Source organism: Durio zibethinus, chromosome 4 (genome assembly GCF_047325235.1).
Source record: "Durio zibethinus cultivar Kanyao isolate XHJ-2024 chromosome 4, ASM4732523v1, whole genome shotgun sequence".
Lineage (NCBI taxonomy): Eukaryota > Viridiplantae > Streptophyta > Magnoliopsida > Malvales > Malvaceae > Durio > Durio zibethinus.
The window spans coordinates 2,716,939-2,732,203 of NC_143165.1; the positions used below are offsets into that span (position 1 = coordinate 2,716,939).

The 15,265-nt window shown below is 27.0% G+C and overlaps 1 protein-coding gene across 1 annotated transcript; it reads right to left on the bottom strand.

Moving 5' to 3' along the window:
• Positions 1–8,787: 8,787 nt before the first annotated feature.
• LOC111287805 (pathogenesis-related thaumatin-like protein 3.5) lies at positions 8,788–10,972 on the bottom strand. The gene is made up of 3 exons (XM_022878472.2): positions 10,420–10,972; positions 9,756–10,026; positions 8,788–9,204 (listed from the first exon to the last, which is right to left on the bottom strand). Exons 1-3 carry the CDS (start codon positions 10,889–10,891, stop codon positions 9,078–9,080), a joined length of 870 nt encoding a protein of 289 aa, XP_022734207.1. The 5' UTR covers positions 10,892–10,972; the 3' UTR covers positions 8,788–9,077.
• Positions 10,973–15,265: the final 4,293 nt, after the last annotated feature.

Sequence of the window (15,265 nt, forward strand, 5' to 3'; positions counted from 1 at the left end):
TGTTATGATTTATTTGACATTTTTTCATTAAAATTTTTATTATTAAATTAAAATTATAACATAATGATAATAAAATAAAAATAAAGTTTTTATAATTGAGAAAAGAAAAAAATACCTACGTTGGACAATGAAAAATAGATTGTCAGCTAATTATTAAATAAATTATAAATTTGATGATTTCTTCTAAGATAGTGATTTTTTTTTTGTTCATATGGATTCTTCAAACCAAGAGAATATTATTTTGTTTTCAAGTTTCAATAGAAGGGGAGAAATTTTTTTTTTTTCAAAAACAAATGTAAGAAACAGAAATGAATTTGAGATAAGAAGAACATAAAGGATTATGAACTAAAATTTGGCAATTAATATCCATTTAAGATATCACTTGTATGAATGAATGTACCTACAAACCTTTTAAAAACCCAAAATGCCAAAAGATCTAAATCTGATATAACAAATGTAATATTTTTTAAAAAATAAATTCAATTAAAAAATGATTGATAATTAGAATCGATCAACGAAATGAATGAGTTTTGTTAGAGAAAATATTTATTTAAATATAATCTATAAAAAAAATGCAGATTCAAATTAAATTTTTAATATTATTTTTTTAACTTGAAATAATCATGGATTTTATAGTTTATCATACAGTGATAATCTTTTTAAATGAGTTGTTTATGGGTTAAGGGATATGAAAACCAAAAGGGAAAGATAAAATATTTTAATTGGAACTATTGTACCTTTGATGAAATATTCTTTGCAAAAATGTTGTTGAAGAAGAAGTTACTCAATAGATCATTGGTTGAACCTAAAACGGAAAAAACCTAAATTTAATATAAAGAATGATTTTAAAAAAAACGAGTGAATGTGTTTTTCTCGGAGAAAGAAAATTGAAAGCAAATTTATCTACTCTTAAGCCCTAAAAAATCTTTCGAAGGTTCATTATCTCTTGAATAAGGAAAAAAATAATTATTTTTTAAAATAAATGAAAGAAAAATACATGTATCGAGAAGGTAATAGGCTAGGAATGGAAGATGAAGCATTCTAAATATTAAACCCTAAGGGATGAAAAACATAGAAAGGGGATGATTAAACTTGAATGATTTGGCAATTTAAAATAAATATATAGTAACTTAATGTCTTATATGGCAAATGAAGGTTGTATATGTTAGTAATCTACGTATCATAATTTTAGATAATAAAAGATAAAAGTATATGTATGTTAAATATGAAAAATTATTTTTTCATATCATTGAAAAACTAAAAATGCACGTAATTGTCCAAGCTTTTGATAGAGAAATCTAAGGCTGAAAATGTACAAAATGGGTATGACCAAAATGGATGTTACCCTCATAAAGTTCGATTAAAAAAAAAAAAGACATGTAATGCTTCATATTTGCCTTGTTGAGCTCAATTATACATTTTTTATTTAAAAAAATTCAAATTTTATTATTATATACTAATTATTGAATAAATATTTGGACGCTAACACTAAATTCAATTATTTTTATTTTTCCAACTAATTACATGAACCCTCTCATTATTATTTTACTTTTCAAAAAACCATTGAGGAAACATTTCTCTGATTATATTATTTAATAAAACAGAATTTAATTTAATTAATTCATTTAATTATTAAAAAAAAACTCAGTTTTTATAATTTTCCACAAGTTTTAATTTTTTTATTAAAAAAATAAAGAAAGGAGTTTCCTTTCTTTTTTATTGTATATAAATCCTAGTTTTGGACATTTGATACATATAAAATAAAGAGCTGAATTATGTTGGTCATGGTCTTGCCAGAGCACCTGAAAAGAAGAAAAAAACCAAAAGAAAACAGCAAAGGCGACTGATTGTGGGGCACTAATTAAGTCATGCAGATGCAAAATTTAGGAAACCAATGGCTTTTTATGCTTGTCCAAGGCACATGCGAGGAGGAGCAGAGCCGGGCCGAGCCACCTCCCCCACCCCCACTCTATGAAATAAAAGCAGTGAGAAAGATGGTCCATCACTCATTTACCAACTCCATCGGTGACTTCACTCACGGCCCATATGAGACAACAAGCTGCCTCCCCTCCTCCCCCTACATGTTTTCGCAACCCCTAAACCCTTACACGAGAAAAAAAAGAGATCTTAGATCGAAATTAAAATTTTTATATTTTTATAAAATTTCTTTAATCACTAGATCAAGAGATGAAAGATAACCTTTCCTTTATTTATATATGTAAAAAACTGGTTTGGAGTTAAAATTTAAATATAATATTTAATTTTAAAATAAAAATTAGAATTTAATTAAATAATTCATTAATTTTTTAGAAGGTGAATTTTAATAAGATTTGGGTTTCATTTCCAACACAAATTTTTGTTTTTGATTTTTCTTAAGTTTTGGTTTTCTTTTATAAAAAAAAATATTTTTTTTAATTTTAGTTTTTGAGATAATTAAATGTAGACAACTAATTTCATAAGATATGAGAGTAAAAAAGTCTCAAATTTGATTCATGAAAACCTTTTTCATTTGTTATTTTAAATTACATCATTCATTTGTCATGCATTTGAGTAGATGTTTTAAAATTTTAAATATAATAACTGAATCATTTCTTATCAATTTAAATTTTTGACATAATCTACCACCTAATTTAACAAATATTAACAAGAATCAAATACTGTTTAAAAGGGAAAAAAAATGAAGGGATATGTTAAATTTATGATTATGGCAATAATAGTTATGATAATCTTAATAATAAGCTAATCACAAGTGTAAATAATAATAATAATAATAATAATAATAATAATAATAATATATTGTTAATATATATATATATATATTCTATGCACAATAAATAATTTATATGTGATATACTATTAATATATATATATATATATTCTATGCACGATAAATGCATTAGACATTGCCATTTCATTAATATATAAATTTTAAAAATTTAAAATCCTTCGAAAAAAAAAATAAAAAATTCAATAATTACTTTTATTCAATTAATAAATTTAATTTTTTAAATTTATAAACTATTGAAATGATATTATATTATGCATTGATAGTATATAGGATATATCAATAGCGCATAAATTATTATTATTATTATTAATTAATAGATGGTAAGTTGGCCAAATGTACTTCTCTCCAAGCCTTTGGAATCTATTGGCATCATCGATATTGTTTTTGTTTTCAAGTGACTTTTTAGTTAAATAAAGAAAAAGTTTTATTTGTGATGCTTTCTTGTCGACCATTAATCACTACATCCTTATACTATCAAAATCTAAAACCAAAACCCATTGTTAATCACATGCATTGGATGCAATTTAAAATGATGATAAATAGAAAATGACTGGTTAGCACCATTTTTGTTTTTATTTCTCTTCCTATCACATTTAAGAGATTGATGAAAACAACCCCCAAAATAAATTTGTTTTCTATTTTAAGAGGATACATGGGCGTAGAGAGAGTTATTTTTTTTTCTTTTTCTTTTTTATATTAATTTGTGGCTGCTTTTTCCTTGCTTGGTTTTAAAGTTATTCAAGATGATTAAAGTGAAGGGTGTTGTTGGGTGGAATAAGATTCACATAAAATAGAGGACCACCAAAAAAAAAAGAAAAAAGAAAGGATATTTTTCAAATTTCAATAATTTTTATACCAAAATTTCATCTCTATATTATGTTCCAAGTTAAAAAAAAAATCATCATGTATAACTTAATTGGAAAATGTCTGCCAAAGTTTGATTCAACATTTTATTTATTAGATAAAAACTTCATAATTTGGATTAGTTTTGATGGAATTAAGTTTATCAATAAATTTGTCAAAATTAAAATGAAATAAAAACAAATTATATTAATAAAATAAAATTTTGAATTAAATCAAATTTGAACTTCAAAACTAATTTCTAAGATTTGACTAAAGCCAGATACTAATTGAGCGAATTAGTCAATCTGTGAATAGATCCATTAACCCATAACTCTTTCGTCTTAGATGCTATATAATATTATTATAGACGTGAAAACGGGATGTAACCCAAAAATCCGGCATAGAGTTGGTTGAGGTTTAGATGATCAGATTAGCTCATTAGATTAACAATATTCACTGATCATTTTTGGAGCAAATTGTTATAATTGTTAAGTTGGTGGAGATAATTATCAAATTTATCTCTTAATTTTTAATCTGGATGTTTGACTCAATAGTCCAAGATAAAACATATAAGAAAGAGTATATAAATATATTGATTTCAATATCTATAAGATTTGTTTGTTAAAGGGATTGATTGAGCTATTACGGATTGGATTAGAGATAATAATTTAAAAAATGATACGAAAAAGATACAAGATTAATACGATTTAAAATTTTAGCAAAAACTCATATGTGAATTTAATAAAAATAAACAAATATATTTTATATTTTTCATATAAACATAAATTGTAATATATAATTTTTGTGTAAAATATAATACAAATATATAAATTATCAGTATTTTATATAACACAAATACATGAATTATCAGCTCCAAATTGAATGCTTCATTTATAAAATCTAAGTTTGATTCTCGTTATCAATAATTTCTTTTATGTATAATTTGTAAATTTAATATAAATTTTTATTCAAATCTATATTATAACCTAACTTCAGAATGAAATAATCTCTACTCCTAAATTTTTTAGGAAAAAAAGTACACAAACATTTCTAATATTAAATTTTTGTTTTATCGAAAATTAAAAAAATGCCCTTCTTTTAACTTTTTCTCAGGGTTTAGAATTTTGGATATTCCATTCCACCATTCTGTATAAGCATTGGATGCTCCCTCTTTTGAGTAGCCAAAGTCTTTTGAAAGGACAGAGAAAGAAACGCATTAGCTCCCAATAGTTCATTACACTCAAACAAGGAAAATAATGGAAGTTAATGGGGTTGAAATGTACTACTTTACTTTGTTGTTATGTATGAGTTGGCTAATGGGAGAGGTAGAGAAGTGGAACTATAACTCATTGAAATTTATTGCCACAATCGACTTTTCTTTTTGCTTTCAACATATCAAATTATCAACGTAAAAGCATTTAGAACTTGTTGTGGTGGTGGCTTTGTTGGTGGCTACCATTGCACAAGCTAACCTTTTTTTTTTTTCTCTCTTTTTCATATGCTTAAGCTAACTTTGCTGTTCAATCGAGGAAAGTTTACGAGATTTAATTAAAGTTATGGTATTTATTTCGGAAATTATAACAATTTGAAGTGATCTAACACAACGATAATTAAATTGTAATATCATAATTTCAAATTAGATACATTTCAAATTAATATTTTATTTATTTATTTTTTATTAAGTAATAAAATATTATTGAATTTTATCCGATACATTTTTTTAGATGGATTTAAACAAATTTATTTGTATCAAATTTAACGAATTAATGAAAAATTATTTTTATACAACGACCTAATAATAAATTCGAAACTAGACAATAAAAAAAGAAACAATTTTTTTTTATCCCTTGAGCTTACCATTCGACGGTAAATAATAAACATTTTAACATTTTTGTTAAGACTGAAAATTTGATAAGCACTTTGGAAGATGCTTTATCTAGGTGTCGACATCATTGAGAAAAAAAAAAAAAGAACGAGCGCGTGATATGTCTTGATCCTCCTTTTAAGACAAGATAGATATCTGGTTATAAACAAAGGGATTGTGAAGCAAATGGACATTTCTACCAATCTAATCATTGTTGGAAGAGTATAAAAATATTAAAGAAAACCCTTCACTAAGCCGTCTTTCTAATCAGGATTAACCATGTAAACAGCACCTTTGAAAAATCATACCAAAACTTTATTCAAGGTTTGTCGCCTTTTGGATTGAAAAAGGACGATCCAAGAATTGCCCTTTGGTGCAATTGTTACGTGCGCGATTTATTATACTTTAATTACTATTTGACCTATTGTTTTTGTAATTGTATTTGGGCTTGTTTATTATTGTAGGCTTATAGGCCATTTTACTTTTGTTTCATTTTCGTTTGATTGTTGCTGTTGTAAGGAAAAAAAGAAAAGAAACCGGAAGTGTGATGAATTCGAGAATTTCGAAAATTCAGCTGGAAAATAGTCATCCAGTATAAAAGGAGAGCTAAGGGAATATTGTAATATTCATACTGCTTGTTAGTAAAATTAATAGAAACAGAAATAACAAGAGAAAAAAAAATATGACTTTGAGGTATGAATAATATTATTTTGAAAACAATTTTGCTTATAAGATATAATAAAGCCTTAAAATTCTCTATATCAAAAGTAATAAAATTAGTCAAACAAAAAAATTTATTTATAATAAATGAACAATCACCAATCAAGTTAAATGATTTAACTTAATTCAATACTTAATTATTTAAATAACATAAGTGATTTTTTTTAAATTATATATAAGTGATCTTTTTATTTAACGTGAGATTCACCGCATTCTAAACTACTAACACTGTTATGTTGAAATACACTTATCTTTATCGTTCAAACATTCTCTGTTTCTTTTCTTTATAACAGTCTTTGCTCCTACCTCTCTAATTTCTTCCTTATTTTTTCCGTAGGGACTTCTATTTCTATTAAGTAAATTTTTGTTCGAAACATTAGTATTAGAGCTTCTATTTTGGCCATGGAAGAGGGTGCGAAGGTCAGATTTTACATTGACAACACTCCGCTTGTTGGGCTAAAAGTCTCCAATCCAATCACACCAACGAAAGCGAAATCAAATAATAAATCAAACACACAAGAGACAATAATTTAACGTGGTTCGGTCCAACTGACCTACATCCACGGATGAAAAAAAAGATCCACTAGTTATAGAGAATTACAAACATACATCATATCATCAACCTCACTCAACAATCAATACTCATAAGACACTCACAATCTTCTCTAGTCTTATGGAGTATTCTCAACCCAAACAAACACAAACCCAAACCCTTGTACACCCTTTCAACATAACCAAACACATACCCATATGCTCCCATACATCATACCTATGTGGACCCTCTCAATCTCCTTTAGTCCACTCACAAACAAACATACACACCCATAAGACGTAGAACCCTAATACTCTTATGGGGTGTCTATCCCATAAAACCCTACAACTCTCTTACATTTTTTTCTCATACCTAACCGTGTAGAGATTTCACCTATTTATAACCAAACAAACTTGAATCTCTCTCTTCTTAGAATTCTTCTCCTGTAAGTTAAACTTGCCTTTTAAGAATCCCTTTCCTTTTAGAATTCTTCTATTGCAAGTCAAACTTACCTATTAAGAATCCTCTTTCTCTTGGAATTCTTCTTTTATAAGTATTCTTGTCCATCAAGCAATATCTGACAAATCCTAAATAAATCTCTAACAAATCCCAAACAAATCTCTTATGGGATTTGAGTCATTATTCCCAACACCGCTATGTGAACAAAGGGAGCACATGGGTTTCAAGTTGGACAGTATATATGTTTGAACGGTTGCATGAAGGTGTTCGATCCAACTTGAAAAGTTTTAGTTCTCATCTTAACCATTTATCTGCTAGACTGGACGATTTTAATGAAATGGTGAGTGACTGCGGGGTAAACATGGAGGAGAACCAGCAAATGGAGCAAAAACCATCCATAGAGTCAACCACCAGTATGTCCTTCTCTTCCCTGTCCTCAAATACTGATTTACCTGAGGTAAGTAAGTCTTTGTACTTTACTTACAGGTGTTAGTAGCCTTTAAAATTTTAATGAATTTAAATATGATGAATTATCTAGTGAAGTGGATATCAAATGTGTTAGATGTTCAAATGCTAGTGCTTTCATGGTAAGAAATGTGCAGATATTTGTTGCTTGGAATAGTGTTCGGTATGTTGGGGTAGTATATTCTGAAAATCTAGCAAAACCTTGTGCGTTGAGGGCAGTTGATGTAAGTGGGAAGCGAGAAAGGAATTATCATTAATCGTTTTGACTAATGATGCATGGGATCCTTGATGAGCTAGAAGAAAGTTAGAAGAGGGTATTGTGCCAAGTAGTGGTGATATTTTTCTGTATACATCGCAAGAGTTAGACAAGCTACCTACAAACAACTTTGACTAGAAAATTGGTGTTCAAAGTATACAAAGATTGTTTTGCTTATTAGTGACAATAAACTCAAGTTGGCTCTTTGTGTCGACTTCGATCCAACTAAGTATATATTTAATGGAAGTGGAAGATTTTAGAGGAATTGATATTGGCGGCCCAAGAATGTGTTTTCGTGAACATTGATAGTGAGTTTGATCTGGAGCATATTGTATCAACTACAAGAATACTTGGAAGGAAGGTTAATATTTTGCTTCGCATCAATCCATATGTGGATCCTCAGGTCCATCCATATGTTGCTACTGGAAACAAGAACTCTAAATTTGGCACCAGGAATGAGAAGCTGCAGTGGGTTCTGGATGCTGTAAAGGCACGCCCTAATGAGCCAAAGCTTGTAAGGGCCCGTTGTCACCTTGTTCAACCATTACCAAGGTAGAAATATCAAGGGATGTTGCAGTTCTTATGGTCAACTACACAGAGAAATTTGTTCTCAATGTTTTGAAGTTGATTATTCTCGAGGCGCTCCTCACAAGAACCGAATTTTACTATGAAATGCCATCAAATGATAAACATAATACATAATGTTCTGCCTTGTTTGCTGTGTTTCCATTGGTCAATTCTTCCAATTCACGGCAACTCGAGCAATATTATTGGTATATATATATATATATATATATATATATATATATATATACAACTCGAGCAATATTATTGGTATATATATATATATATATGTCAAATAAGTAAACCTATTATCAATCAATTAGGGCTCCTCGTTAATTGGAAATTTTGTTTTATTACATTATTATTTTCTGGTTAGACTAAACAACCAATCTCATTGATTAGCCACAGGATATGCTCTTGGTTGCATTGGCTGAAGATTCCCTGGTAAATTTCTCAACCTTCAATGCTTTGCAAATGAGTGCTTCAACTATTTTCCTGCTCTCTAACCCATAAAAGGTATGCATGGGATTATGCCTAAGGAGAATCTAACAGCAGCAAATGGCAATAAAGCCTATAGATATCATGTTCAGAACAACATATTGACAGCAAGAAGAAAGATCAGCATTGGAAGGGGTAAGAGTATATTTGATGAGGAAACTATCTGCACAACCTTCCCCTCAGTCCCATCATCGAATGAATCTGATCTATTTGCCCTGCATTTCCCATGTGATCAATGCTGTAACTGATTAGGATTCATACAAAATGAAATTCCATTCAGCTTAATGTTAAAAACATCAAATTTATGGAAAGAAAGCATAAAATTTTAGTTAAACTAATAGATAAAGCTTTTTGATGGTTGTTTTTTGGATTAATATGTAATTTGACACTTGAATTATAATACTTTTAATTATTTGGTACCTATAGAAAAAAATTTACAATTAAGTATCCGAACTTTATTTTGGTTAAATATTTTATACAATTGATTAAAATAATTAATCAAAATGTTGACATGGAAAATATTTATCAATAAATGTGTCAGTTGTGATGATATTATTGATTTTTTTTATCATGTCAATTTACCATTGACAGAATTAATATGTGAAGTAAAATGTTTAAACAAAATAAAATTTAAATAATTATAAATTTTTTTTATAAATACCAAGTGATAAAAAATAGATTCAAAGGCTAAATTATACATTAGCCTTTATATTTTTTCACAGAATTCTTCGGCCATCACTTTGATGGCAATAAGGGGGAGAAATACCTTAGAGAATTAGGGCAGAAAATGATGACATAGTCATAGGCCTTGCAAGTGAAAGTGCTAGTACCATCATCAAAAGCATAGCTGTAAGCCCTGGGGCAAGCCCGCTTGAAAATAGATGAATAGAAGGAAGGCCTGCATGTTGTTGGGTTAGCAAATTCCCCACTGCAGCAATATTGGTCAAGCCCAAATGCTTCGCATGCGCTTTTGCATGCAACTACTTGCCCTCCCCCCTCTCCGTCTCCTCCCACCACTTGAAGTTCTTTAGGGCAACCTGTTTTCAAATATACCAAATTAAAAGGTATAGTAATCTATGTTACTCGAAGTTGGAATAATTATCGGATATGAATATGTGTCTGATGCAGGTGTTCAAAATTTTTAAGTTTTTCATATAGTTTAAGAATATAAATTTTGTATTTACGGAATAAATGATAAACATGAATATTTGAAGGAAATGAAGAATCGAAACTAATATAAGATATAATAATCAAATTGTAATTATTTTATTGATTCTTGGTTTTTTTTTTTAATATATACTATCAATGTAACCTGAGATTTGAACTTTAATTATTCTCAAAATCTTAGCATGGCGGGTCAGTAGATCAAAATTTTATTTTGCTTGTTTTATTTTTAGCATTTGAAAATAATTGAGTCTTATAGTTCTTACCCATATTGATATCTGAAGCGCAGCCGGTGGCATTACATGAACCATAAACTCCACGAGGTGCAGCAACAAGAGGCAAATTGTAGCCATCTACAATGCTAACATCATAGAAATCTTGGTCGTTTCCAGCACCAAGAGTTATTTCAAAAAGAGATGCAGGTGGAGCAGCACCATTGCCATCACATTCTAGCCTTCCCCCACAATCACCAGTCTGACAAGACCCAACTCCTAACGCATCAAACGAGCAACCTGTCCTGCCCCAAATCCGACCTGACCACCCCGGAACCGTTGGGATTCTAACACTTTGGCCTGAATCCAACTGGAACCCTGTTGTTGGAAGCTGTGGAGTCCCTGAACCAGCAAGTGTTCCAGGCCATATTGTGTAAGGGCAGTTGTTTGATATTGTGAAAGTGCAAGAATGAGAGCTGCCAAAGAGCAATGCAAGGAAAATAAGGATCAAGACACTAGGAAACATGGGTCAATGACTCTGACAAATAAACTTAGGGTTTCTGTATTCAAGAGAAATGAAGGGATTGTTGGCATCATTAAATATATGTTTTTGCTGTGGGGGTTGGAGATTCGGAAAGGGGGGGGGGGGGGGGGGGTAATAGGGGGGATATACAAGAAAGACTAAAGCCTAAAGGGCTACGACAACGTTGCTTTGCTGATCAGGTTGTAATTGGCCGCAAGATTGCCTTTTTGGGTTTAGGATTTCCTTTTGAAAAGGGGTGTCCTGGCCTCTTTATGAAGCAATGCCTTGCTTTATTGCTGGTGCAGGACATTAGTACTGGCCACAGATCCTCCTCAACGTGAATAAGATCTTAGGTTGTAACCGATATATATATATATATATATATATATATTAAAAAAATTTGTCATGACTAAACTTGAAAAATTGAAACACGACACAAATATGATATGAAAATAACACATTTTAAAATTTTAATAATAATTATATATAAATTTAGCAAAATAAAATATATATATTATATTTTTATGTTGATATAAATTGTAATACGTAATTTGTATACAATATAATACGAATATATAAATTTTAATATTTTACATGACATAAAATACATGAATCATCAAATTTAATCATGACTTCATGATGTTGTATTAGATTTTTTTTCAATGTGATATATGTACTTCTAAAAAGTGTAATATGATATTTGTTCTTAGTCCAACCCGTAAGATTTTTGAAAATTTTTTCGTTTACATGTATGTTTAATTTATAAATGGCCTTTTCAAAAAATAAAAATGGCACCCCTAGAAAATAAAAAGTGTTCTTTGCGATTATAAAAATAAAAATTCTTTTTTAAAAATTCCATTCTCAAATCTCAATCAATTTATTTACAACAAGTATTAATATTTATTAGCTAAATTTTCATTAAAAGAAACACATACAAATTTCGATGTATAAGTATAACTAGGGTGCGAAAATTACTTAATTTTTTTGGCATAGTAGGTAAAAAATAAAAATCCATATTATTTTATGTAATGGAATAAATTATTTGATTTTTAGTTTTTTATTAAATTATTTTATATCTGTTATTGATTTAACTTTGTGCATTTAGATAATGTTAAAGGTGTATTTCCTTATTGATAAATTGACTGATCTTTTTATTGCACCACTGAAAAATATTTTTCAACAATAAAAATTGTTAAAACAAAGTTTTACAACAAAATATAAGAAGAGTTAATCTTGTTTTTTACATTGAGAGAAAATTTGTTGAAATTTTCGACTAACTTGATTTTTGTTAATGAAAAATAGTTGTGCACAAGTAATATTAAGGGTTAAATATTTATTTGTCTCTTGTATTATATATTTTTTTGTCAATTTGATATTTTAAAAAATAAAATTATTAATTTGGTATTTTAATTTTTATTTCATTATCACTTTTGATAACTCAGACTAACGTGCTAATTAACTTGTTGATGTAGCATAAATATCCAATAAAATGTCGACAAGTGTCAAAAAAAATTAATGCTATATTATCAATTGCCATGTTAGTGTTAAAAAGAAAAATTACAAAATTTCTAAATTTTTAAGAAAATTTTTTATTTTGTTTTTTTGAAAAATCATTTGAAACTTTTGTCATACCTTTGGAGCTTTGGAATAAGGATGATAAAATAATTTATAATTGACCCATTTTAATTTGATAAAGTCGATTATTTTTTTAAATTGGATATTGGATTAGATTTTTTTTTAAAAAAAAAAAATGGGGATGGAGTTGAAGTTGGGTTTTAGATTACACCACCTTGACCTAAATATATATATAAAATATTTTTATTATTTATTTAATTTTATATCATTAGTATTATATTAATAAAATTATTATTCAATATTTTATCTAAGATATTAACTTAATAAATATACTATATTTATATATAATTAAGATGTAATTTATATTAAAAAATAATATTTTATGAATATAATATTAAATTAAAATTATTAAATTAATTTTTGATCAATTATGATTTATAAATATAAAAATTAAGTAAAAAAATAATATTTTAATATCAAATTAAATCAAAATCAAATATAAATATTAAAAGATCGGATCGAGCAAAAACTTACCTCAACCAATGGCCATCACTGCTTGGAGAAAATATTATATTTCGTTTTTGTATTATAAATTTTTTTAATGTGATATATGTATTTCTAAAACGTGTAATATGGCATTTGTCTATGGCGAAGCCATGTTCAAGCCCAAACCCTAAGATTTTGAAAATTTTTATTTATATATATTTAATTTATAAGTGGCCTCTTCCCAAAAAAAAAAAAAAAGTTCCCAAAAATTGTCTTTTGTGATTATAAAAATTTAAATTTTAAGATAAAAAATTTAATTTTAAAATATCTATAAATTTGCAAAAATATTAATATTTAATAGTTTGGTTTTCATTAAAAGAAACAAAAAAAAAAAATGCTTTGTTAAACATTACTCAGTTAAAAAGTCAAAATTTCTCAAAATATAAGAAAAATTGAAAAAAAAAAAATTAAATAGAAAGAGACACAAGTCTTATTCTTCGAAACACAACGCCAAGACACTATATATATTCTTATTTCTTTTAGAAAGTCTTATCATAGTAACAATGCAAAATTAATAATGAATCACAAATTTTTTTAAAAAATTAAATTTGATAAAATTATCAATATTTACGATGAAAATGGGCAAATTTTGAGTGAAAACTATTTTTTTTTTGGCATAGTAAAAAAAAAATAAAAATCCATATTGTTTTATGTAATGGAATAATTATGTTATTTTAGTTTTTTTTATAAATTATTTTATATATTTTATTGATTTATATTTTATGCATTAGATATATGTTAAATTGTATTTTCTTATTGATAAACTGATTGATCTTTTGTTGACTCTTTCGATTTTTATTACACCACTTAAAAAAATAATTTTTAACAATAAAAATTGTTTAAACAAAGTTTTGCAATTAAACAAGGTAAAAGTTAATCTTATTCTCTACATTGAAAGAAAATTTGCCAAAACTTTCAATTTAACTAATTTTTTCAATAAAAGATCCTCGTGCTTAAGTTAAATAAAAATATTATGTTTTACACGAAAATTATATATCATAAGTCATGTCGATATGAAAATATAAAATATATATTTTTTAATTTGTTAAACCCATAATAATTTTAATTAAAATTTTAAATTGTATGACCTTGTTGTCTTTTTTATATGATATTATCATATTATGTTTTAAATTATCATATTTAAACCTAACCGCAAAAAATACTTTAGAAGGCATGAAGGAGGCCAAGCCAATCTCACTGTCTTCTTCCAAATCCTTTAGACAAATAAAAAAAAAATAGTTACATTCTTTTTTATTTCAATAGTTGAATATTTTATGTATGGTTTATGGTTATATATATGGAATGTTATAATTTATATATTTTTTTATAATTTTTTATAAATAATAGCATATTTTATCCTAAATAAAAATTTTCAAATTACAAATTTTATTTTAATTTGCCCCATAACTTGAAATTCCGGCCCCGTACTGAAATTTGCGTATAATGTAATCCAATGGTTGATACCATTAGTTGAAGATGATGACATAATTAACGATAAATCAAATGATGCTATGTATTATAATAATTGTCATAATTTTTAAAAATATGATAAAATTTTAAAAAAATTTTATTTTTAAAAATTAAAAAAATAGAAGGAAAAGAATTTTAAAAATAAATATGATATTTTTAAAAAATAAGTATAAATTTTATAAAATAATTTATCTTTCAAAAATAATAATTTTTTAAAATAAAATTTTATTTTGAAAACTATTAAAATTTTAAGAACTTTTAAAATGTTTCCTTCATTTTCCAAAATTTAAATTTTATTATTTGAAAATTTAAAAAATGAAAACTGTAAAAAATAATATTTGTGAAAAACAAAAATAAATTTTTTATTTTTAAAAAATAAAATAATAATAATTAAAAAGGCCACTGAACATAGACTAGTTTCATGCATAAAATGCCATTGAACGTCCGTTAATCTAATGTATACAAGGAAATTTTATGTCTCGATCCAAATAGAAGAAAAGTAAACGATGTTATCATCTAAGCAAATCCTTCGTTATTATGTTATAGCTACATGTTTTTTTTTTTTGGAAATTATGTTACAGCTCCATGTCTAAGCAGACGACTAATCTGATTATTCGTGTATTTTTATTATGTAAAATATTAAAATTTGTGTAATTAAATCATGCAAGCAAACGATGCAAAACAGAGGCTTTTAACCATCACGGCAGAATCCTCCGTCTGCGGCGTGGTGTCTCTCTTCTTACATACATTTTCTCCATTTCATTCAGTAGTCGACTTGATCCATCA